The 27,646-nt window shown below is 36.6% G+C and overlaps 1 protein-coding gene across 1 annotated transcript in view; it reads right to left on the bottom strand.

Annotated features, from left to right (window-relative positions):
* Positions 1-7,435: 7,435 nt before the first annotated feature.
* The window catches only part of PKP2 (plakophilin 2), an 81,720-nt gene continuing 61,509 nt past the window's right edge, over positions 7,436-27,646 (bottom strand). Inside the window, exons 7-13 of the mRNA XM_006055590.4 lie at positions 24,708-24,825; positions 23,687-23,851; positions 22,647-22,820; positions 15,843-15,996; positions 11,559-11,748; positions 8,924-9,011; positions 7,436-8,796 (exon numbers count right to left, since the gene is read on the bottom strand). Of these exons, the coding sequence (XP_006055652.3) occupies positions 8,728-8,796; positions 8,924-9,011; positions 11,559-11,748; positions 15,843-15,996; positions 22,647-22,820; positions 23,687-23,851; positions 24,708-24,825 (958 nt within the window). The 3' untranslated portion in view covers positions 7,436-8,727. The remainder of the gene's footprint in view (positions 8,797-8,923; positions 9,012-11,558; positions 11,749-15,842; positions 15,997-22,646; positions 22,821-23,686; positions 23,852-24,707; positions 24,826-27,646) is intronic.

A 27,646-nucleotide genomic window follows, 5' to 3' on the forward strand; every position in this document is an offset into this window, starting at 1 on the left:
GCTAGAGAAGACTCTTGAGAGTTGCTTGGACTCCAAGGAGGTCAAACCAGTCAATCCTAAAGGAATTCAACCCTGAATACTCATTGCAAGGACTGATGCTGAAGCTCCAATACTTTGGCCACTGGATGCAAAGAGCCAACTCATTAGAAAAGACCTTTATGCTGAGAAAGACTAAAGGCAGGAGAAGAGGGCGACAGAGGATGAGATGTTTAGATAGTATCACTGAATCAATAGACATGAATTTAAGCAAACTCTGGGAGATCATGGAGGACAGAGGAGCCTGGTGTGCTACAGTCCATGGGGTTGCAAAGAGTTAGACACAACTTAGTAACTGAACAACAACAATCACTGTTTTATTAAGTAGGAGCCAGACATTTGGAAACATCATGTTAGTTTATTTCCTCAACAATCTTACAATCAGTAAGTTTCAACTCCATTTTATCAATGAGGTTAAAATTGACATTCAGAAAGTTAAAGTAACTCTCCAGAGTCACAGTCATTGAGAAGTCAGAATCGAAACCCAATTCTCTACTCAGCTAAACTAATGTCTCATTGAAGTAACTGGAGATGATCCAAACAGCTGATGCTCAAGCCAACTTTCTTCCAAGGTAATCTGCTCAATTAAGGTACAACTTGTGTTTCATAATTAGCAGTTAAAGGTGAGGAATGGCAGCTGTCAAGAAAAGTAAGGAATGAAAAAAGAGGCGCAGTAGTTTCTGAAATGACTTTATTCCATCCCTGTAGTTTAATTACACATCATCTTTTCTTGTTCTCCTTGAAATCATGATTATTGGTTTAACTGCAGTTCTTAGCTCATCTATCCTTCTTTAACCATAAATTTTCATGAACTTTGTTCTGAATACAATGAACAGCCATAGTTGATAATCTGTAGCATTTGAAAGAACAGTTATCTTGAAAGTCAGATGAAATCAGTTTGCTAAAATTGTTGAATTCTTTTTGAGTGTCTCTACATAGGGCAGGCAATGTTGGTTGACTATTCTGCAGCCCCCTTTTTCCTTGCTCAATAAAACACTGATTTTGTTCAAGTAGTCACCATTCATGAGTCTTATGGAAGGTAGCCCCTGCCTTTGGTGAAATATGATTGGTTTAGTAAACGAATTGTAGTTTCATTTTTCTTACCATGAATTGAGTTAGGAATGGATGTGTGATCTAACACTGGACAGTATGAGTGATGTCTGATGGAAACTTCTGGGAAATTTTTCTTTATTTAAAAAAAAAGAATGCAAGAAAGGAATGTTTGCTTTTCTGGCCTTTAAACATGGTTCTGTGAAGATGAGGTGTTTGGAATTGCTGAAACCATTTTGTCAAAATGAAGAAATCAACCTAGAGACAAAATCTAATACAGTGACAATGACCCAGCAGGCAGATGGAAGGAATCTGAGTTCTTGATGACCGCAATGAATCACTAAATAACCAAATCTGAGCCTAAACCTGACATTTCTGTTTCTTAGGCAAATAACATTTACTGCGTAAACCATTTTGAATTGAACTTTATTGTTACTCAACTGCAAAATGAAGATTTTAAGTGATAAACTGAAACAGGAGAAACACAACCTGAGATGAAGAGTTGGGTCACTTTAGATATGAACCACTAAGAGTGGGAATATGTTACTATGCTATTAATACGTTCACGTCTTATCTTTTAAAAATCTGTTTTGACAATACCACTAAAATAGATTACCTCTATCTTTTAAATTTATGACTGCAAAAATCTCCAATTCGAGCAAGGAGTAAAAGAAACAAGTTCCTGAGGAAAATAGTGTCAATTTTCAAAATACTAGTTTTCATGCACTCTTATTATCAGTTCTGTTCAGTCACTCAGTCGTGTCTGACTCTTCGCGACCCCATGAATCGCAGCACGCCAGGCCTCCCTGTCCATCACCAACTCCTGGAGTTCACTCAGACTCACATCCATCAAGTTAGTGATGCCATCCAGCCATCTCATCCTCTGTTGTCCCCTTCTCCTCCTGCCCCCAATCCCTCCCAGCATCAGAGTCTTTTCCAATGAGTCAACTCTTCGCATCAGGTGGCCAAAGTACTGGAGTTTCAGCTTTAGCATCATTCCTTCCAAAGAAATCCCAGAGCTGATCTCCTTCAGAATGGACTGGCTGGATCTCCTTGCAGTCCAAGGGACTCTCAAGAGTCTTCTCCAACACCACAGTTCCAAAGCATCAATTCTTCGGCGCTCAGCCTTCTTCACAGTCCAACTCTCACAACCATACATGACCACAGGAAAAACCATAGCCTTGACTAGACAGACCTTTGTTGGCAAAGTAATGTCTCTGCTTTTGAATATGCTATCTAGGTTGGTCACAACTTTCCTTCCAAGGAGTAAGCGTCTTTTAATTTCATGGCTGCAGTCACCATCTGCAGTGATTTTGGAGCCCCCCCAAATAAAGTCTGACACTGTTTCCACTGTTTCCCCATCTATTTCCCATGAAGTAATGGGACCAGATGCCATGATCTTCGTTTTCTGAATGTTGAGCTTTAAGCCAACTTTTTCACTCTCCTCTTTCATCAAGAGGCTTTTTAGTTCCTCTTCACTTTCTGCCATAAGGGTGGTGTCATTTGCATATCTGAGGTTATTGATATTTCTCCCAGCAATCTTGATTCCAGCTTGTGTTTCTTCCAGTCCAGCATTTCTCATTATGTACTCTGCATATAAGTTAAATAAGCAGGATGACAATATACAGTCTTGACGTACTCCTTTTCCTATTTGGAACCAGTCTGTTGTTCCATGTCCAGTTCTAACTGTTGCTTCCTGACCTGCATACAGATTTCTCAAGAGGCAGGTCAGGTGGTCTGGTATTCCCATCTCTTTCAGAATTTTCCACAGGTTATTGTGATCCACACAAAGGCTTTGGCATAGTCAATAAAGCAGAAATAGATGTTTTTTCTGGAACTGTCTTGCTTTTTTGATGATCCAGCGGATGTTGGCAATTTGATCTCTGGTTCCTCTGCCTTTTCTAAAACCAGCTTGAACATCTGGAAGTTCACGGTTCACGTATTGCTGAAGCCTGGCTTGGAGAATTTTGAGCATTACTTGGCTAGTGTGTGAGATGAGTGCAATTGTGTGGTAGTTTGAGCAATCTTTGGCATTCCCTTTCTTTGGAATTGGGATGAAAACTGACCTTTTCCAGTCCTGTGGCTGCTGCTGAGTTTTCCAAATTTGCTGGCATATTGAGTGCAGCATTTTCACAGCATCATCTTTCAGGATTTGAAATAGCTCAACTGGAACTCCATCACCTCCACTAGCTTTGTTTGTAGTGATGCTTCCTAAGGCCCACTTGACTTCACATTCCAGGATGTCTGGCTCTAGGTCAGTGATCACAACATTGTGATCATGTGGGTTGTGAAGATCTTTTTTGTACAGTTCTTCTGTGTATTCTTGCCACCTCTTCTTAATATCTTCTGCTTCTGTTAGGTCCATACCATTTCTGTCCTTTATCGAGCCCATCTTTGCATGAAATGTTCCCTTGGTATCTCTAATTTTCTTGAAGAGATCCCTAGTCTTCCCCATTCTCTTGTTTTCCTCTATTTCTTTGCACTGATCGCTGAGGAAGGCTTTCCTAGCTCTTCTTGCTATTCTTTGGAACTCTGCATTCCAATGGGTATATTTTTCCTTTTCTCCTTTTCTTTTCACTTCTCTTCTTTTCACAGCTATTTTTAAGGCCTCCCCAGACAGCCATTTTGCTTTTTTGCATTTCTTTTCCATGGGGATGGTCTTGATCCCTGTCTCCTGTACAATGTCATGAACCTCAGTCCATAGTTCATCAGGCACTCTATCCAGAGCCAATACAATATTGTAAAGTAATCAGCCTCCAATTAAATAATAATAATAATAAGAAACAAAGGTACATCTCACTGGTTTGCAGCTCTAGGAGTAAGTGTTCAGTGTATGTATGTTGAAAGATACTCTAAATGAAAATGGAAATCCCTAACTTCTTTTAAACATAAGAAAACATCCTGCACTGGTTCAAAGAAAATCTGCAACAGTTTGGACTTCATTTTTATTCAAAATAAAAATGCCAGATGTGTGTTAGCAGCTTACAAGCAAAATTCAGGCTTCTGAGAGAATTAATTGCCTCTTGAAGTGGGTTCTTTGAAGGTCTGATCAGTCAAGATGAAGGAATGTCTGTGGCTGCCTCAACGTGTTTCTCTGGACTAATCTATACCTTCTGAGTTGTCTTTCCATCCACAGATGCAGCACTCCAGGTGAGAGTAAGACAAAATGTTCAGGAACTAATCCTAAATCTATTGAAATCACTGATTTTATTAAATCATGATTAGGCCCAGGTCTGATTTACCAGTAGTCCAGGCTTTAGCTGGATGAACTGGGCTAGACTGTTGTGTTGTTTAGTGGCTAAGTTGTGTCTGACTCTTTTGTGACCATATGGATTATAGTCCACCAGGCTCCTCTGTCCATGGGATTCTCCAGGCAAGAATAGTGGAGTGGGTTGCCATGCCCTTCTCCAGGGGATTTTCCCTGCCCAAGGATTGAACCTGTGTCTCCTGCATTGCAGGTGGATTCTTTACCACTGAGCCACCAGGGAAGCCTGGGCAGACTGCAGATAAGATAAATGCCTTTCCCCCTCTTGACTATGGCTCAGATCACTGATGTCACAGTGTTTACAACAGAGGCACAGCTTCAAGAATCATCTAGGAAAAAAGGGGTTTATTGATTCAAAAAGATTGGTGACATGCAGCATACTCTATTCCTTCTTAGAGATTTCACAATGCATGCTGCATATTAGGGACTGAGAAATCTTATAATCTAGATCTTTTCAATCTTTGTATAACTGAGCCATCTTCAAACTTATTAAGTGTAGGCTATTTCTTCTCACATTACACATATAAATATCCTCAAAGAACCTGTGTTCTGAAGAACAGACTTTCGGGAACACTTGTCTGGGCAATGTTTATCTTCCTCATTCTACCTCGCCTTCTGAGGGATGAGTCATTAAGTGTCCATGTGTGTATAAAATGGTTGACTGGGGGAAGATTGGGCTTTTATCTAAATCAACCTATCTGAAAAGAGAAATTCAAATAAGTAGATTAAAAAAGGAAAACAAAGGCCCATCCACACAGGAAACTCCAAATAATTTAGTCAGTGTTTATTGTGTAGATACTGTCAGGTATTAAGTGCTTTATAATTATGAAAATATTCAATCCTTAAAGCGATCCCATGAGGTAACTACCCCTATCATTCACGTACAACAGGGAAGCAAAGTATAACAGAGAAGGAAAGCTGAGGCTCAGAGAGAGTAAGGACCTTACCCTAACTAAGCCTAACCCTTACCTTCCCAGCAAATGGAGCAATTGCAATTTGAGTTCAAGCTCGCTGGTCCTAGAATCAGTCCTCTTAACTGGCCAAGAGACAAACCAAAGAGAGCCCCCACATTTCCCCAGAGTGAAGACAGAGTCTTGCATTCTTGGCTCCCAGGGAACCCCCAGAGAGAAGCCATCTCACCTGGATTCACATGGCCCCTCTGCATTTTCCAACTAAGTCGCTTTGGAATGTAACGTAACCTTTCTCTGCTTCAGGTTATTTTTACATGTAAAATGTAAAAAGTAAAGAAAAAAGTATATACTTTTTTATGAGGAGGCTGTGAGAAGTGCTCAACATATGTCCATTCTTGTTCAGTCAAAGATAGTCATACAAGCCTCCCCCTACTGACCCTAGTCTGTCCTCTACTCTGTCAGAGGAAGACCATGTCATCTTCTACACAGTGGTCTTTCAGATATTTAAAGACAGATAACGTGACACTCTTCTTCCAGGCTGAATATTGCTGGTTTTTTAAAACTATCTTCCTGACTTTTAGAATGCTTCCCCCTTAACAAATTTTAAACAACTCTTATGCCAATGTGTGGTATTTTGATTTTTCTCTCCTGAATAGACCATAAAAAAGTTTTCCTTTTACTTATAGGCCTTAAAGTGTTGACGTTTATTTCTTAAGAGATGAAACTGTCAGTATTACTATAAATAAAACATTAAAGTAGAATTTTATTTTGAAAAGTTTGTTTCCTTTTTAATCTATTTTCATTCCTATAACAAATACTTTAAAATGTAAGTTACTGAATCTTAAGATGGGCCAGTTACAGGGTCATGTTGGGCATTAATTGAATGAATGATTGCACATTTTTCTTCTCTGTCCTCTTAATAAGAACTGAATCTTTTCTGATACAAGAAGATATTCTAAAGAGGACTTGACCAGATGTCCTCTAAATTCCCTCCTAATCCTCTGATTTTGTGATTTGAGGCTTCTGCAAGTTTTTTCAAAGTATATACATATTGAAGTCCTCACTCCATGTGCTTTATTTAGAGGAAATTTCATTTGTAGCTATAGTATGTAAATTGTATATACATGTTTTTATATATATCTCCCCTCCATTTCCTTCTTTCTTCTAAAGAATTGCTTCTTTATAGGGTGATTAGATTGGTTTATGGTTTATCTACTCATGTTGCTTAATTTTCCCATTTGACACATTAATCCCCTCTTTATCTTGTCAGATAACCCTTTGGTTATTTCCATCATATAAACAATGTTTCCATTTAATAGAAATCCAGGGCAGCAACCTTCCCTATTCCAGAAAATCATCAAGAATTTTTGACACAGCAGCAAGGCCTTTAGATCTTTTAGCAGAAATAAATGCAGAGGTCCAGCTCAGTCCCTTTGAAGACATGGACACAGTCTCGGACACACAGAAAAGAAAAGCTTTGTGTATGTAGCCCTGTGATCAAAGTGATGTTCAGCTGCATACAGACCTCCCTCAGATGTGTTCATAGACAGTAAAGTACTGAGGTTTTTGTAAACAAAGTAGGACATGGGGATCAAACATTAGTCTATCTTCTCATGGTCGCAGACCCACTCAATTTACTAAAATCTAACAATATCTAGATTTGTATGTCTCTCCATCTTTAGTCACTAGCTACTCCCATCTTCCTTACATGAAGTGTTTCTTGGTAAAGAATTTAGGACTAATTAGGGGAGAAATATAAGCAATTATATTTCTTATTAAACTCTTAGTAATTAAAGTTGAACTTTATAAGTCAAATACTCAAACGTCATGTCAATCATACCACAGATACCAAGATACACAAATAAGTCACATATACCCAGCTACCAAGGCAGGCGATGCTATTTTTGCCTCATTTTGTGTTTAATATTATTGAAGGCTCTACTATGCCTTAAAAGCACAGAAATTTCTTAAATCTACATTAATTATCTGGAGGAATATACTCCAAATGCTTATCATCAGAATTTTGGAAAAAGAGATATAATTTCTCTCTTCAGCATTTTAAAAATTGGTATCTAAATAATTTCATTTTGAAGTAGTAACCTTAGTCGTCTTCACTGAGCTTTTGAAATGGAAAAAATTTAAGTTCCAAATATAATAAAGACTTAAGTACACATTCAAATTGAAACTGGCAATTTATTTCCTATCACACTTTGCTGGCCAAAAGGAGCTGAAGGATTTTTTTCCTAGTTACTTACTAACTATTGTCAGATTCTTTTTAAAAAGAAAAATATAACAGAATTATGGTTAAGAAGGCTAATTCTATCTGAATGGTATTAATCACAGTCCAGTTAAAATAACACTTAATATAGACTCCAATAGATGATGCTGTCAACTTTTAAATGTTAGCATTTCTCATATCATTTCTGGATGGCCTAGACACATTATTTTCCTCAACATAACTTCATTATTTTTCTTTAGTGTTTTCTTGACTTAAAATAATGGCTTAAGGAAGATCACATGAGATTTAGTGGTTCTGTACTATTTTTAAAATTTTGGGTAAAGTAGGCTGGTTGATAATGTAGTTCATTAAAATGAGCTGGGTTTTCATGGCCCTGGCTGGTCCAACAGATTGAGAGAGCTAGGTTCCTTTTGTAGCCAAACAGTAAAGTCCATTCTTCCACCAGCTCATTGCAGTGGCTGACATCCAGGAAACTGTATCATGAATACTACTGTCAGGAGAAATTTGCATTTAACAGTGTTGTTAGAGGTGAAGTGTTTCCTTGAGTAAAAATCCTATTTATTATTTAGAGGGAACACCGAATTTCAAATTGTAGAAAAGATTTTTAAATTTTCTATGATCACGTCCTTTCAATTTCTTCTTATAGTCACTCATGCTCTGTGATCTAAATTTCTTACATTTATTGAAAAGTCGAGAAAAAAAATCCAAGAGGATAAAAACAAGCACAAAGTAAACAAACAGGCAATGTTGCCATTATATTTTCTCCTGGACAACTCCACAAATATTTTTTGTCTCTGTTTCAACACTGCAAAACAATACACTCATGGCTCAATGGTGAAACAACACACATGTGAGTGACAAAACATGGAAATCAGAAAAGGAATATAAATGTAAGTCAAAATTTAAAATCCTAGTGATACAACAGCTTTCTTCCTTATTTACTTAGTTAATGTCCATTCCATATAAATTCATATTTTAATTCCAGGAGGCCATGCACCATTAGCCCTGATTAAAAAGACCACTATTTGTAGAGGGTAAAATTGAGCCTGTTGCCAGTACCTACTGGTGTCAAACTCACAAATGTCTTCTGGATTCAAGGACCATGGAAATAGAAAAGTATAGAAACAGGATATGCTTTTTTGAGGTTTCTTAAGCTGGGAAGTAGAAAAATAGGTGTTTTCCTTTGGGGCTTTTTGTAAATTTCTGAGAGCACTTTTTCACATTCCTCAGTCTTTCAGGGAGTGGTAGGCTTTGGTAGTCCGGCTGTTGACAAAATCTGTCTTCTTAAACTGAGCCTTTGGAATAAACAAACAGAAATGTGAAAGGTAACGTTTATACCCAAGACAATGTAAGTTTTAGTAACTTATCACCAGGGTCAAATCAAGTGGGACATTATTACCTGGCTCTTTTTAGCATTCTTACCTTCTTGTAGGCATTATGGAGCTCTGTATGGGTCCACAAAGAATATAGGAGAACAGAAGCAGCTTTACTTGCTTTGTTGGAAGCATAGCTGAAAGTAAGAAAAGCACATTTTTCCGTGATCAGTGAGAATGTGTGAGGCTTCTGGATGCTGCCCCTGGATGTTCTGTAAATCTTCTTTAATTGCTGTCGCTCAGGAGCCATCCATTAAGTCAGGCCACTCACCATGACAAGAGGTTAGGACGGAGAGCTTTAGGAGGCAGAAGCCACATGGGTGCTTTTGTTTTTTTTTCAAATCTTTTTAAACCACTAGCAAAGTGGTAACAAATAAATAGTTATAAAGAATAATTCCTGATATTTATAAGGCATATATTCTTAAAAGTTTTATAAAGCCTTGAATTTATAGAATAAAATTTATATTTGTATTTATATTTTATATTTTTAGAAAATATTTGTCTATAATGCATATTTATAGAGACAAATGCATGAAAGTATGATTGAAAAATATGTATAACTCTTAGACTTAGTGACTCCATGAATATAGGAATTATGTATCTTTTTCAAATTAATAAATTCCTACTGGAGCATTTAAAATAGTTTAAAAATTTATGCTTTTTTGTATAACAAATGGAAAAAGTGTTCCTGTTATGAATCCGAGTCACCACTGATTTTGACACTGTCCTTACTTTTTTTTGGCCACACTGCACAGCATGTAGGAATTCTAGTTCTCTGACCAGGGATCAAACCCATGCTCCCTGCATTGAAAGTGTGGACGGCCAGGGATGTCCTCTTACTTTTTTTGTTTTAACTTTATTATTATTATTATGTGTTCTTAGTTTTTGATGTTCTTTTAAATTCATCTCAAAGTTCTAGTTTCTGGCTAAAGATCACTACTTTCATAGATCTTTTTCTCTTCCATCACTTGAATTAGCACATGACTATATTTTCTTCTTTGAACAAAGAAACAAAAGATTTTATTTTTCCTATCATAGGAATTTGTAAGTATGCAACCAAGAATAGAGAATGCAAAGATGTATGAAGAAGCCCATGCTGGGCTCATTCAATATCTAGCTACCAGCATAATAGGGATGGTAAGTCAAATCAGCACTTCACAGATTCTTTAGTATCTCAGGGGCTTTTCAGAGTGCCTTGCTAATAACTGAAGTATTAAGACATCCATGAAAGCTGTGGATCTCTAATATTTATTATTGAAAGTTCTTAAATTGCAAAGGTGTTATAAAGTCTTTGTAAGTTGAATGCTTGGTACTTGGAACTCATTTACTCAAAGAGGGAATGTAATTGATGATTGATTGGTTATCAGGCTAGTCTATAAATTATGGGTTAGCTATGCAACACTCTAGCAAGGAAGCAGACCTAATGGTAGAGTGTCCTTGTTGGTTTTTTTTTCTGAGATGGAACATGTGAGGACGAACTTACAAATGGATACTCAGTACAACAAAGAAGTAACAGAACAGCACATCCCATAACTGGCTAAGCTACAAGAAATTTCCAAAAGTGATGGTATATTCCCATGTGCTTATTATTATGTCTGAATACTCATATAAAAAAAAGTCATATACTGTCTATGGAGATTTGGTTAGAAGTTTAGATGACTATTTCCACAAAGGAAAGTCAAAGATGACTTTCCACAAAGGCAGAGAAACTGCTAAATGGGAACAGGTAAATATTCCCTGCTTTTGGGAAACTGACATTCTAACAGTGCTCTTTTTAATCATGTGACTCTGAATGGAGTCCCCCTTCCCTGTGAACTTTGCCAGAGGGAAATCACTGAGCACAAGGGGCTAAACTGGGTGGAGCTGTGGGAGAAGGGATGTGCTCATTCTAGGATACCACAGATCCCTATGCTAGCCCCTGTGCAGCCAAGCACACGTTTGTCTACTAGAAGTCCCATTAGAAGTATGAGTCTGGACTATAATAACATTGGTTTTCTTTTATGGTTACTTACAAAACTAACTTTATTTAACAAGTCAAACAATTCAGAATTGTATAAAGAGAAAAAATAATAATCTTCATACCTCCTTGGAATCCCACCATTCTAAATTAACAGTAATAATTAGTTACATTCTTCATCTTTTTTTTAAAAACGGAGAAGAGTTAAAGACATAGAAACAAGGAGGTGAGATGACTTATATGCATTAAACTTTCTACTTTCAAAAGAGAGTAAGAGGTGGAAGAGATGTGATAAAGAAAAGTGAGGAAGCAAGAACTTCTTGTTATGCTGCCTCCTACTCCTCCTCCTGGGGTGACCCTTGTTTCACATAGTTAAGGGAGGATAAGGGCATTCCTTGTCCATAGGACTCCAATTTGCCTACATTCTTCTCTTCTTAAATCACAGCTGTGGCTCTGGGAAACAATTCATTAGGTCAATAAAATGCTGGAATGCATGGTTCAGATAAGTTATGAAGTTTGACTTTCTGGATATTTCAGTAGAGAATGACCAACTATTTGGCTTAGAGGACTCAGGTTTTCACTTACCTGATCACCAAGGACTGGGCCACATGATCTGGCCCAGCTTTACAATCTTATTTTTTGGCCATAGTACTCAAAGACATTATTTATATACGGGATTGATGGTGGGAAAAGGGGAGACACTGACAGACAGTGCTAGAGGACTTACGTGTCACCTGCGCTTATGGTCATAATTTTCTGCAGGCCCCCAGTGTTTAGAAGATCCCGTGCATTCTGGTAACTATTTTGGATTATATTGTTCAATGTGTAACAGGCAGAGGCTGTAGTTTCAATGAGAAGATCAGTACTTGGGACTGTGTCAGGAATTATGGAAACCAAATCAGGTAGAGTTTCTTTGGCTACAAAGAAAAAAGAACACTTGATTAAAAAGATTGTTTCTTAACCTTAGGATCTCAATAACATTTAAGAAGAAACATTTGGTTAACAAACTTATGAAAGGATGCAAGCATTTTAATATTCAAATTACCAAAAAAAAAATTTTTTTAAAAAAAGATGATATTCTGTGCTCAGCGCACTAGAAATCTTTCCAGAAAGAAATCTGACAGAAATGTCAAAAATTTTTTTTTAATATTCACATTTTTTGATTCAGTATTTTCACTTTTGAGAATTCATCCTGAAGATATCACTTTAAAAACTGAAAAAGCAAAAAAAAAACCTGAAAAAGCAGAGATCTTTATATAGTGTTATATAAAATGAAAAATTTACAAAGTCTAAACATCCCAGTAATATGACTATGATTAATTAAAACATATCTTCAAAGAATCTCATGTATCCCAAAACATATATATGAAGCATGTATAATAACAAGAAAATATGTGTTAATATTTCATGTGCAAATAACTGATATATTAAAGGAAAACTCATACAGGAGAAACTGAGAAGAAATATACTAAAATACTAATAGGATTTATTTTTCTACAGTATTGATGGTGATCTCAAAATATTCTTAAAAAATTATCTGTACTGTCCAAAGTTTCCTTAATGTGAAAACAACACCATTATTTAAAAAAAGATAAACTATTTAAAATTTATTTTTTTGCTGCATATGTAAGATCTTGGTTACAGAGTTTTCATTTCTCTTTTTCTATTGTAACCAGAGGTTTTCTTTTTTCTCCACCTCTAATTACTTTGGACTCGCCTTGAAAGAAAGCATGTTCTATTGCTTTTGTTGTTTCTCACAGCTCTTTAATACAGTGCTGTGTTTATCATGGTTGTACAGATACCAGTGCCTAACTTCATTGTTTCTTCATTTGAGTTTACATGGCACCTTGAACTGTACTTCTCTCTCTGACACATGCATGCATGCTCAGTCATATCTGACTCTTTGTGACCCCATGACTGTAACTCAACAGGCTCCTCTGTCCATGGAAATTTTCAGGAAAGAATACTGGTGCTGTGTGTGCTTAGTCTCTTGTCATATCTGACTCGTTGTGACCCACTGGACTTGTAGCCTGCCAGGTTCCTATGTCCATTGGATTTTTCAGGCAAGAACAATTATTGGAGTGGGTTGTCACTTCCTACTCCAGAGATCTTCCTTGCATCTCTTGCACTGGCAGGCAGGTTCTTTACCACTGTGCCACCTGGTAATCCCTCTCTCTAATACCAGACTGTAATTAGATAGATGCCTGTCTGAATGCTAAATGGAGCCATGAGTTCCTTGAGGATAATTATTGTATTTATTTCTGGATTTCAACATCTATCACTATGCCTAAAAGAGAAACTCAATAAAAGGAAATGAACTGTATGTCTTCCTTTGATAATACCTGGAACTGATTGACAGGAAAAACATACCTTCTGCTCAAAGGCCTGAACACTTCCTTTTACACTGTTGTCTAAGCATCACAGCATAGTGTTGGAGCTCAGAGCTGAGTCTCTGAAGCTACACTTTTAAAATTTTAGTCCTGTCTCTGACACTTCATGGCTGTGTGGTCTGGGTAAGCTACGTAACCTCTTCTATGCTACATTTTCCCAATATGTAAAATGGGATAATAATAGTATTTACTTCACAGGACTGTTTTGAGGGATTAAATGAGTTACTATGTGTGAACTGTGTCACAGTTCCCTGCACACAGTAAGTTCTCCATAGATGTGAGCTATTACCAGAAGGCTTCCTCCTTTTAGAAAGATAAACACAGAATGAAAAGCTTGAGAACCTGAATTTTCCTTTTGCTGAATTTAGGTTGACAGCATGAAAACAAGTGTGAGACAATGACACCAGAAAATGTCTAACTGATCTCTCTGCAGGGTGCAGCTACGGCTGGCTGAGACCAGGCTGCCCACGCTGAGCCCGAGCCCTGCTGAGAGAGTTTTACTTCTCCTGCCTCTGTATGACCAACAAGAAGGTCCAATTCTACAGATCAATTTTATGGTTGAAACTTTGGCTTATGTTTAAGGAGGAGTGAGAATTAGGGAAATTAGAATCTTTAACATTTTATATCTTGTTTGTTTTTCTTAGAAAAGTAGTATAACTGCTTACATCGACAAAGTTAAATATTACAATATAGTAAAGGAGGGTCATTCTGTCTTTATACACACACACACATACACACACCCCCTGTGGACCTGGGTAAATACATTCACTATGAGATAGTTAAAATTAGATCTTCAACAGTGAAATATAAAATTAAGGGCCCTATCATGATATTGGAGGGTCATAGCTCAATGTCATATTGTTGAGGGAGATTTTATTTAATGCTGGTGCTTTCATATACATTAGGTTGTCTGATCCCTGGAAAAACACTATTCATAGTGATTACTAATTTTACTCAGCTTAGAGCAGTTAAATGACTATCCAAGGTGACATGTGGCAAAGTAGCATTGGAAGACAGATCAGTGTCTTCTGCATGAGGCGTTATTCTGTCGCCATGCTAAGTTGCCTATCTTCAAGTTTTTAAGAAAATATAATTTCATGTTGATTTCTGTAAATCAAAGTAAAATGTGATGACTTCATTCCAAGTCAACACATGGAAAGTTTTACTTGGCCCACAAATCTCAAGAAAAACAAAAAGCTTATCTTTCAAACTGATTTTTGTTTCTTCCTGGCTATTAATACTCTAAATCAAGACAGGTTATTTTACTCAAATTACATATTTGACATAATGCCAATATGGAATTCAAAAATTGCATTTATCTTACTGAAGCCTCTTCTTATGGTGTCCATAAAACTTGGAGAGTTTTATCAGTGAAATCACCTTACGTAACTTGTGGGGCTACAGCTCTATTGTCCCAACAGCTGGAGGACCGTGGAACCTGAGACAATAGCATTTCTGCCCTGAAGGCACAGGCTCAGTGTGTAGAGCACAGTTCTCATCAGCTGTGTTCTAAAGATGGAGTCAATAGTTCATTTGAGACAAAAAAAAAAAAAAAGGATAATACACCTGATTGAAGTACAGCACAAAAGTCCATAAAAGACAATGAGGAGAACACTTTCATAATTTTCAGACACTGCCTTTGGCAAAGTTTCTTTTAGATTTCACTGAAAATTTTCCAGGCTCTCTACATTTATAATGGGCACAAAACCATCGTATGAAATCTCCTGTTCAATGTTGTGCTGTTGGTTGTCTTTGAAAATGACATTATTAAAACACAACCACACTGTGTGAGTCTGTGTGTAGATTCCAAAGTAATCTAATTCATTAAAAATAAAAAAAATACTGGAATTTCTGAAAAATTGAATTTTAAGTAGTCTGAAATGACTAATTTATGGAACATTAGGAAGCATGATTAATTTTAGCATTATCATCCTATTATCTCATTTTACAGCTTTTGGCTTAATTCACAAACATTTACATATTCAGATATAAAGAAAATGAATAAAAAATTATGTTATTTGAAAGGGTAATGTGTTATCATTTTTGTCAATAATACAGGCTTACAAAAAAGGGAGCAAATGTGTTTTATTGTATTTATTCTAAAACCTATGCCAAATCTGCTATATTCAGTGATTCATTCTTTCTGTGATTATCTGTCCATCCATTTTTTCTAGTATAACAACGGCCAAGCTTCTTAAGTGAACAACCACTGTGTGTGTGTGTTTATTTAATATTTTAGAAGGGTGGTGCTTAAGCAGATTACACAGAACATTCTGAAAGACATGGTTTAAAAAAGATGTCATTGGATGGCATAGCTGAGGGCCAAGAAATATCATATATATTACCTATCTTGTTCATTTTTAGTATGGTTTAAAATTTCTCTTCAGTAGTAACTGGAACAAAAATGAAGTTGGATACTAAGAAAAATCATATTTGAAACCAGTGTGAAAGTCTACTCTTGATGTCTCGGTACACAAAACCCAGTTCTATTTATCACATTTTGCTTTTTATTCACAAAACTCATCATTGTAAAAAGAATGGGATAAGGACAATGTTTTTGTTTTAGTGCATTTGTATTTTCAATACAGACACATTACATCTAGAGACACATACTCACTTACCAATTTCATTCTGCAGAGAAAGATTCCGAGACAAATTCCTCAGCAGAGAGACAGCAGTCTTTTTCACACTTGGATCACCAACATGCAGCATCTTTCGTGTGTGCTGAAGGCCATTTTCCTTCTGGACAACTGTCTGAGCTACTGATGTTGGCATCTGTTTTGTGAGACATGTCCTATAAATACTACTGTATTTCATTTCGGGGTAAAATTTCTAAGTTTCTATAGATTACTAGAGATTGTAATATATAAGATGTTTATATAATATAAGATGTAAATATGTTTAAAAAGCTAGCTTCAAATTCTTATTGTTATCAATTACTGGATAGTTTATTCAGTATTTTAAAATAAAAATATTGGATTTGGTTAGCTACAATGTTTTTTGCATCAGTTTAGCTCAGACGGTAAAGTGTGTGCCTACAATGCGGGAGACCTGGGTTTGATCCCTGGTTCGGGAAGATCCCCTGGAGAAGGAAATGGCAACCCACTCCAGTATTCATGCTTGGAAAATCCCATGGACCAAGGAGCCTGGTGGGCTACAGTCTATGGGGTTGCAAAGAGTCGGACACGACTGAATGACTTCACTTCACTTCATAAATAAATAAAATGGGTCTGTCTTTCCCTTTCCTTTCTTTTTCATCATATTCTGCTTTTTACTCACATTTTCAGTTCATTGTTGTGAAAAGAAAAGAATGTTTTAGGATGAAATTTATACTAATGTCATAAAATTTATTACTTTTCCTTTTTCTGTTTTCTTAAACTATGTGTGTAATACAAAAATGCTTTCAACTTTGTGGCTCTGGTAGAACTTAGCTATAAAGCCAACTGAACTGAGAAAAATTTTACAGGGAGATGTCTTTGATTACTATTTAAATGTATTTACTGACTGTTGGCTTATTCATCTTTTCTGTTTCTCTAGTTTAAACTTTGGCATTTTACATATTTTAATAAACTTATTCATTTCTAAAAAGCCAGTTTATTCTGAAAGATATATTGGACTTTAAAATAAAGGAGTATATGGCTAGTCAGATTACCTGTAACTCTATGCTCTGTAATGGGAGGCTGCATGTGCAAGTTTCTTGTTTCAGGTCTAAGTCCACCAAAAGCAACTCTTACTTGGAATAAGGTTGGTCACCTACTTTCACAGGTCTGAGTACCAAGTAGGCCCTACCTGGCATCAGCAAACCCCCAACAATACTGAGGCCTTAACTTGTGTCTGCAACTTTATGTATTTTTATTTGACGCTAATATTAGGTCACTGTGCCAAAAATCCATACATTCTTAACCATTCTTGAGGGTGTCTATCTTCTGTTCATCTTACCTAACACAGCTTGCTTCTCCTACCTCCTGCAGACTGTTCCCCTTATATTCTCCACTATACCCTCCAGAGAAGGAGTTAATATAGGAGCAAGGATAGGTTTCAGGGAGGGAACAGGAGGTCCTTAAAATTATTTTTGTTTATAATAATCTTTCTCAAGGAAAGAATCTATCATTTTTATTAGATACTCAAAATATCCATGAGTATCTCATGGAAGTTTAATAACCACTATTTTGCAATGTTTATTCCAAAGTTACGCTTTGTCTTTCACTAATTTGCAAAACATTCCATTAGATTCTTTTCTCTTCTCTGAGAAAAATCCTTCCTGTGTAGGATTCTGTAAAACTCCTCCTTGAAGATGAAGGTATTCATCTCTCTTTCCAGTGGTCCATCTAAGTAACTACATCTTTCCTCATATGCAAAAGCTCTGCTCTTCTGAGTCACTGCCATTGAGCTCTATCACTCTCAAAGCATTTTCTCTGTCATCTCAATGTCTAGTATATAAAAATGATTATGGAGACATGAATTCTGATTCATTGAAGGAAATGGGAGAGGCTGACGTGGAATAGCCTTTAGAATTTGTTCATTAAGGAAAATAAGCAATGAGATTTACCAAATAGAGATTTCATATTCCAGTTTTAGGGAATTTGTGAAAATGACTGCTATAACTGTTTACACATAGCAATTCTAGTTCATGTTGTTCTGATTACTAATGAGGCTGAGCATCTTTACAAATGTTTAATGGCCATTTCTATATTATGTTTTGTGAAATGCCTGTTTAAATCTCTTGTTCATTTTCAATTTGGTTGTCTATCCTTTCATTGTTAAATTGATGAGTTTTTTTTTTTTAATATTTCCTAGATACCAACCTTTATTACTTATATATGTTACTGAAATCTTTTCCTCCTCTGTGCTTTGTCTTTTTACCATCTTTTGCTAGCATCAGTTCAGTTCAGTCACTCAGTTGTGTCCTACTCTTTTTGACAGCATGCACTGCAGCACGCCAGGCCTCCCTGTCCATCACCAACTCCTGGAGTTTACTCAAACTCATGTCCATTGAGTTGGTGATGCCATCCAACCATCTCATCCTCTGCTGTCCCCTTCTCCTCCTGCCTTCAATCTTTCCCAGCATCAGGGTCTTTACAAATGAATCAGTTCTTTGCATCAGGTGGCCAAAGTATTGGAGTTTCAGCTTCTGCATCAGTCCTTCCAAATGAATATTCAGGACTGATTTCCATTAGGATGGACTGGTTGGATCTCCCTGCAGTCCAAGAGACTCTCAAGAGTCTTCTCCAACACCACAGTTCAAAAGCATCAATTCTTCAGCACTCAGCTTTCTTTATAATCCAACTCTCACAACCATACATGATTACTGGAAAAACCATAGCTTTGAATGTACGGACTTTTGTCAGTAAAGTGATGTTTCTGCTTTTTAATATGCTATCTAGGCTGGTCATAGCTTTTCTTCCAAAGAGCAAATGTCTTTTAATTTCATGGCTGCAATCACCATCTGCAGTGATTTTGGAGCCCTGAAAAATAAAGTCTGTCACTGTTTCCACTGTTTCCCCATCTATTTGCCATGAAGTGATGGGACCAGATGCCATGGTCTTAGTTTTCTGAATGTTGAGTTTTAAGCCAACTTTTTCACTCTCCTCTTTCACTTTCATCAAGAGGCTCTTAGTTCTTCACTTTCTGCCATAAGGGTGGTGTCAGCTGCATATCTGAAGTTGTTGATATTTCTCCTGGCAATCTTGATTCCAGCTTATGCTTGTTTGCTAGCATAAGCTATTAATTTTTATGTAATCAATTCATGAAACTTTTACTTTATGTGCTTTTTATGTCTACTGTTAAGAAATCTTTCCCTATTTCAGGTCATGAAGATATTCTATGTTAACATTTAGAATCTCTATTGTTGTATCTTCCACATTTAAATCACACTGCTATTGGAACTAATTTGTGGGTATGGTGTGATATAAGAAATATGTTTTGCTTTTTTTCAGTGGGTATCATATTAAGTGCCTTTAGTGTTTTAGAAACTTGAAAACTGCTTATTTCAATGGATTTTAACTTTTACAATGTACTTTTTAATTTTACATGTATACAACATAATGAGTTGATATATGTATTGATATACATTGTGAAATAATTACCACAGTAAGTGTAGATAACATCCATCATCACATATAGTGACAATTTTTTTCCTTCTGTGATGAGAACTTTTAACAAATACAGTATTATTAACTATAGTCACCATGCTGTACACTACACCTCCAGGAGTTATTTATATTGTACTTTATACTTCACACTATATTTGGAGAATTTGCTAAATGAGCAAATTTTATCATCCCATCCCCTTTCCTTATATTTTTTGTGTCATTTAAAAATAATGGCCATTATACTTGAACTAATAAAGTTTACATTAAGGTATTCTTGCTGACAAGAAATTACTGTCATATTTTATATAAAAAATTCCATACTCTTTTAGAAGCTTTTCAATCCAGTTCAGGTTCTTTGCCATCTAAGACACATGGCCATCAATTTTCAGTAATGTCTCTGTTATGAACACAGGTAGATGCACGAAATATTTTCTAGAACTATGTTTAATGGCTAGCTTTTCATGTTTTTCTGTTCAGTGATTCCTTTTATAAATTATAAAGCCAAGTATTTATCATATATGTAAACACAGAAAATCAGGGAATGCAATAATTAGAAAAGAAATACATATAAGTCAAAACTTTAATAAAAAGCATCTCACAACTTGAAAGAATAAAGAGTCCTCTTATCATTGTCCCATGCTGCTAATAATTTTCTCCTATAAATCTCTATTTAAATTCAACTCCAACAGCTTTGGGTACAGATTAATACCAGTTTAGTACAGGTCTCCTTTCAGGGGACTAGACTGGTTTAAGGTTAGGTATGATTTTAAATGCCTTCACATAATTAGAACAGTTGTGAACATATCTCCATTTCCTGGATTCCTTTTGACTTGGAACTCTCCTGGTATCTTAGATTTCTGTTTATTTATTTTTTTATCCCAGCTAGATTATTACCAAACACAGCGATTTTGTCTTATTCATCACTATATACTTAGCACTAGGCTAGTGCCTTTTAGTGCTGAAACACTGTTTAATAAATGAATAGAGGAATTAGAATCTAGGTAACAAACTACATATTCAGAATGTAAGTGGCACATTCCTGTATATTAGGTGGCAAATATTCTTATTTTGATAGGAATATGGAAACACCTCTGAATGTTTTGATTCCGACATAAAATTTGGAATGGAAGAGGCTAAAATCCATATTAAAGGATTAGCTCATATTGAACCACCCTCAGAGCACAGTGCAGAGAAGGCAATGGCACCCCTCTCCAGTACTCTTGCCTGGAAAATCCCATGGACGGAAGAGCCTGGTAGGCTGCAGTCCAAGGGGCCGCTCAGAGTCAGACATGACTGAGCGACTTCACTTTCACTTTTCACTTTCATGCATTGGAGAAGGAAATAGCAACCCACTCCAGTGTTCTTGCCTGGAGAATCCCAGGGACAGGGGAGCCTGGTGGGCTGCCGTCTATGGGGTCGCACAGAGTCGGACACGACTGAAGCGACTTAGCAGCAGCAGCAGCCAGGATTCAGATTGTATCTGTTTGCTGCTTCTAAGAAGCTTTTCTGTGTTTCTAATTTGAAAGACTGTTTGTAACCTGACATGACTGAAGCGGATTAGCAACAGCAGCAGAGCACAGTAAGCTTAAATCATAAATACATAGCAATGTAATTTCTGATCTTTTCTATTATTTTGACTGGTTGTTAGTTAATAAGAGCGCCTCTGTAGTTTGGGAAAATGAAAGAAGTGGTTTTGGGAAACCAAGCATGGGGAAGTGGGAAGATAGATGATAAACTATGTCTCTCTGTCTGTCAGGGCTCCCTGGTCACTCCCAATTTCCTTCTCCTTGTACACAAGTATGTTTTAAAGAATTTCAAAGAGATTAAAGTTTGGTTGTATTTTTAACCACAGTGCTAAAATTAAAGAAATACTGGCTTCAGTATTTCACAGTTTCATTCGAAGCTGAACAAGCTTTTGTATAAACACATAAAAGAATGAACATGTCTTCTCAAGTAAAGAACAAATAATATTTTTGTTATGTACAAGAGTGCTTTCCTCTCTGATGGTGGATAATTAGGCTGGCCTTATAATGAACTATTGGAAGAGAGTTTACTCTAATCATTTTATGATCAAGGCAAAGAACACAAGCTTAGTTCAAATAATTAAATATTTCTAGAATCCCTTACTATATTGCAAAATACATGGGAGAAGGAACAAATTTTTACTATTTTTTTAAAATAATTTTTTAAGACTTCTCTGGTGGTCCAGTGATTAAGACTTTGCACTGCCAATGCAGAGGGTGCAAGTTTGATCTCTGGTTGGGGAACTAAGATCCCACATGCCATGTGGGGTGGCCAAAGAATAAACAATAAATAAATAATTTTATTGGAGTATAGTTGATTTACAGTGCTGTGTTAATTTCTGCTATACAGCAAAGTGATTCAGGTATATATATATATATACACATTCCTTTTCATATTCTTTTCCATTATGGTTTATCACAGGACCTTGTAAGTTTTTACTCTTTTTAATATTTTGATTTTGCTGGTGTAAAATAAGTACATCTGAAAAGAGACGTAGCTCTTCATTTTGTAGTTGACTTTCTGGGACACAAAAGCACAGATGTCCTTTCCAAGTTCAGTAGACATTATGTTGTCTCTGCCTTCTGGCAGTCATTCTTCTTTTTGGTAACAACACTGACTTTTCCATTAGAGAGTCACTCTATATGGTACAAGTGGGAGTGACCGTTGCTCACTCAACCACATGCCCCTGAAATTCACATGTGAGCATACAACTCAGACTTGACCAGTTAAAACATCGCAGACTCCTCGCCACAGAAACTTGTTTGCAAATGGCTAAGTTCTTACAGCTGTTGGGAAAATAGTAGCAATTTCCTTTCTTGTGGAGACACTGGGCTGGATGAAAGGTAAGCCTGAAATCACTGGTGGCTATCTTTGCTGTAATATGAGGATAGCCTTTGAGAAAGAAACCAACAGAAGAAAGAAAACAGAGGCCAGAGATAGAGAATCACAATTACAATCCCTGGGGCACCAAAGTCCCACCAGGATAGAAGGAAAACCCACCCTGGACTTGTCAGTGATATGAGTCAAGAAATTCCTTTCTTTTGCCTAAGCCAGTTTAGGTAGGATTTTGAGACTTCTAACTGAAAGAGCTCTGACTAACACTGATAAATACTGAGTCTTTCACTTACAGTTTGACTTGGCTCTGCAGAAGCTGAGGCTGAAAGTCCTGGAAAGCCAAACTCTCTGGCAATTCCTGAGAACTTTCTTGACTAAAGCGAGAAAACTGATGGTTTTACTTCACTATCATTTCTGAACTTAATGTAGGTGTATCTATAATGTCATTATTTTTAAAAGTAGCACGATACTCACTGGTCCACTTCCTGCTGTGAGATTCTGGAGAGCTCCCAAAGATGCTTCTTGAGTATAGTTTCGGACACTCTTGGCGATCAAGGACAAATACATTCGTATCACGATGGAGTGCCACAGCCACTCCACGCCCTTGGGGTTGCTCTTTTCCTCTGGCATTGGCATGTCCTGGTATTGCTAAACCACACACACAATGGAATCCAAAATTAAAGACTTCAAGTGATTTCTACAATTCCATACCCAAACCAAGAGACCAGAAGTATTGTCTTGTCTAGAGAGACTAATAAGACCTTAAACATTAAAAAGGCACACATGTGTGATTTACAATCACTTAACTTTTAGCCCATGATGATTATTTCTCCCTCACCATGAGAGAGAATACAGAGAATTAAGCAAAGACTGTTCTAGAATATTTTTCAGGCTGCTGATAAGCTAAAAGCTAAATTAGTCACAACTGCTCCGAAGATAAGAAAAACAGGCCTCTTCTCACAGAGTCTTGTGAAGTTGTCCAGGACAGCATCAGTATTCTAAATTTACCAAGTATTCTCCAAGTTCATCAACACTGTGGTACTCTGAGGAGTAGGAGAGATCACATTCCTTCAATTTTCATAAAATGCCAGTCTGGAAGGTGTCCTTCCTATGTGGTTTGCTTTTAGGATGTCTTGTTTGTTTTCTAGAACATTTAAAGCTGAATGTCTGGGCTTCTTTTAATGTTAAGATAATGCTATCCCACTGGCCACACGGTATTAAGTTTACTGCCTAAACTGCGGGGCACAGAGCAGTATGGTTTGATGGCTAACAATGTAAATCTGGGGCCAGATTGCCTGGGATGGAATTTTATCTCCTCCACTAATTTGCTGATTATTTTGGAAAAATCAATTAACTTTTTTGTATCTCTGTTTCCTCATCAGTAAAGGAAGATATTAATACACACCTCATAGGACTGATACAAAGACTAAAGGAACTTAAAATAGAGCCTGACATACACTAAGTACTTAGAAATACACACGCACACTTATTCTTTCAAAGACTTCCCAATATACCTCTTTTACTTTTCTGCTTCGACTGCCAAAACACCCAATACTTTTGTTGTTGTCAGCCTGGATATTCCGGTTTTGAATATAAATACTCTGGGAATATTTCTCTGGGAGCTCTGCCTCCAGCTGGTAGGAGAGGTTATGAAGAATGCATACACAGTTCTCTGTGGCCTGAGAAATAGGACATGAATATTGATTATATGTATGTATATATAGGTAACTTCGCAGGTATCATATCACAGAGCTTCTGAGGCTTTAGATCTTATAAGGTTAACTGGATGCAGCAGGGCGTGCCTGGACTACGGGGTGCCTGGGGGAGTGACACAAGTATGGCTGGAAAGGCTAGGGTTAAATCATAAGTGGTCACGAGCACAATGCTAAGAAATAGAGGCTGAATTTTTTAAAACATTGGTTTTTACAGTGTGCTCAGAATGATTTTGTATTTTAGGTATACTGCTTACCAGCCATGTGGAGTTGGAAAACAGGAGGAGATATTACTTATAGGGATCAATCAGGAGCTAACTACAATAATCAGTATGAAAGATGCACAAATTAGGATAGCAGCAGTAGCATTAAAGAGGAGTGGTTAAACTAAAGAGTATTTCAGAAGTAGAATGCACATGATTTGTTGTCCAGTGGATGTGGGATGTGATGGGAGAGAGGAAGTCCTAGATTACTTAGATTTCTATTTTCATTTGGTAGATGGTAATAACTATTAAGAGGGATTATACAGAGGCGCAAGTTTGGGGATGAAGGAAGAGATGAATTTCATTGCTGAAAATGTAGCATCTAAGCTCCTTTCAAATATCTAGAGGTGTCAAACAGTTTGAAATTTGGGTCTGGAAAGTAGAAAGAAAAACCGGACTATACAGATTTTAAAATTTATGAGCATGTATGGGAAATCTTAAGCTCAACAAATGAGTTAATGAATAAAGCCAAACCCAAGCAGCTACTTCAAGAATACTCTGAAGTCTTAGTAAGACAAAATAAGTAATTTAATATGAGAGATATCTAACTCTTAAATCACCTTGTCATCTGGCTGGTAATCTGCAATGGTGCCTCTGACATAATGTACCAGTGAGTCAATCAGTCCATCACACCTCCTCATCACTTTTCTCCCTTCAGGGCCAGCTGAACTCATGTTTCTATTAGGAAAAACAAACAAACAATCAGTCATAAGGTTTAGGTTTAGGCTAAGATACACTTAGGCTGTGTATTTAATAGGTTTTTGTTTCAAAGCTTTACTTTTGTTTCAAAGTTTCTTCCAAGGGAACACTGGAAAATTTGTCAAAGTATAACAGAATTGTCCTAGACTCAAAAAATCACCAATTCCCTATAGTCATCAACTCTGGACACAACTTAAAAATATATTCATAACCCATCATTGTGTAATATAAGCCTTCTGTCTACTTCATTCCAAGCAACAAGGTCAGAGCATTATTTACTTAATCTTCACCCTATTTTTGAAAGGGTATAAATATATGAGGAAAACATCTTACAGTTAAAAGTAGAATAAATGGCATATTAGCTGTAGCAATACACTACATGTCCAAGTCTCAACTTATTCCATGCCTTAATTCTAATTAAATTAAAATTTCTTAAATTCTCTGGGCCTTAGTTTCCTCATTTGTAAATACAGAGTGTTAGACTATACCATTTGGAGGTTTTCCAGGCTTCAGCATAAACTGTTACTGACAAATATTAAACCAAATGCTCTAAAATGTGATGATTCTATAATTAAAATGACAGAGAGATGTCACGAAAAATGCAGTTTCACAGTGTATAAGATCTAAGTTACAAGCCTGACCTATAAACATCTTTGCACTTAGTCTATTTCTAATTTGGCTAAGCCATGACACCCTTCTATAAACAGTAACTAAATCTACAAGTGGAAGGTGCTTCCTTATAGACACTGAAGGTTATTAAATAAAGTAAAGTAATATATTTAGGGATCATATTTCAGATTCAGATAATGTTTTTATGCTGGTATTACTATGTTCCTTTGTATTAATTTTTCTTGTCAACATTAACTATTTAAAAATATTTTTTTCCAAAAATGTTGACAGCTCTATAAACAAGATTGACAAAAGAACGACTTCAGGTTTTTAGAGTTTTGAGAACCACCCTTATTCTCTTTTGCTAACTTCATTGGCTAAGAGCTATTCCTATAAAATTTATCAGACCAGCTCCTTTCACTGTAGGCAGAATATTACAAAGCATATTCTTTTTGTGTATAATGTCTCAGTGTGATACTGAGCACTGAAAGAACTACAATTCTGAGAACTTTGGGGGTCATATTTTCTTCATCTTTAATATACTGCACTAAGTGATTTTAAAAAGCCTTTCTGTCCCCAGATACTGTTTTCAATACATATTGTCAAAGAACAAAAGTGCCTGGCATTGTATAAAGAACTGCAGGGAACAAGGAAGGAGTACCCAGCACTGCACCTGCTCCCATGGAGATCACATCTATATTCGGCTGTTTTACCCCATGAAAATGCAGTTTCAGAATCCAACCTAATAGTTGAGGAGATACGACAAGGACCCTAAAACTAAGCATGTACTAATAATTTAATGGTTGCTGAAATGATACAATGAGTTTTTTAACAAAATCCCCTCTATGACTTTGGTTCTCATTTGATGTTTCTAATGTAATTATTCACTTCCTTATTTTCACTGTACTTGAAAGATTTTGATACTTTGACCATTACAAAAAAGATTATGAATTGGCTCATAGACTGTAAATAAAACCATTTTTTCCTATAATTTTTTTCTCAAGAAATGATTATTTGAACCAAGATCCTTTGTCTATTCTCTGAGGCCTTTAAGGTCATGGGATCTTAAGAAGCTTGACAAAACTGAAAAAGCATCTTTCACCGTCTCCTTATATTGCACATGGAGAAACCAAAGAGCTGAAGTTACTTTTACTGGTGAGATTAAGTTAGTGGTGAAGTCAGGATAGGAGAGCTGTTCTTTATTCTGCGCTGAGGGCGGCACCAGAGTAGAGCAAACCTTATCTAACATTCATTCAGTCTGCCATTTGTTTAGCAAGTACCATATGTCCCCCAACTCCGAGACAGTGTTATCATATTTTAAAGCTTCCCTTTGACCTTTTCAACATCTGGCTTGGAGAATGGCAGTAGTTTTAAAATGGCTTTGACAAATCAAAAGGTCTTTCTTCCTAGCGAAGCCCCTTACACACCGTGCAGATGAATGACTCAGCTTTGTTTAACTTCAGCTGTTTATTTTGGGTGAGGATGGTAATTCAATTTGGCAGTACTTCCAGCTCACACACACTAACTGTTGTCTTGTAGTTTGGTATTATCCAGACTCTACTGGCTTGAAACGGGACTTATCAGGGGTTCCTGACAGCTGATACCTTTGCTGACAGAAAGTGCATGGAACACTACTACCTCAATATTTGTTCTTGCATATCAAAAATAGTTCCTACCTTACTCAGATACTCAGAAATATAAATGATAAGGGTGGATTATTTTACAGCAATACATCCATGAATAGAGGTCACTAGTTAGAAAGGAATTTGTTATTTATCACTCTGAAAATAATCAGTAGTTATTAGGAAATTATTAAGAAATTCATCTTACAGTATTTTTTCAACAACTCATACATAAATTTGTGGGAATGAGAGAATTAACAAGGCTAATCTTAGGAAGAATCAATCCTTTCACACTGTGTCTCCTGAGTCCTGAGAAATACGTTTCACTGTTTCCTAGATGTAGCCCAATAGAGGTTTAATATGGAGAACTACCTCAAAACTGTTCATGAAATATATTAAAACAACTATTTTGTTGAAAAGTAAAAAAGCATAAAAACCACAGTAGTTACTCGATAAAAGTTCATTATCAGAGTTACCAGTGAATATACTGGGTTGCCATTTCCTTCTCCAGGGGATCTTCCTGACCCAAGGATCAAAGCCTGGTCTCCCACACTGCAGGCAGTCGCTTT

Source organism: Bubalus bubalis, chromosome 4 (genome assembly GCF_019923935.1).
Source record: "Bubalus bubalis isolate 160015118507 breed Murrah chromosome 4, NDDB_SH_1, whole genome shotgun sequence".
Taxonomy (NCBI): domain Eukaryota; kingdom Metazoa; phylum Chordata; class Mammalia; order Artiodactyla; family Bovidae; genus Bubalus; species Bubalus bubalis.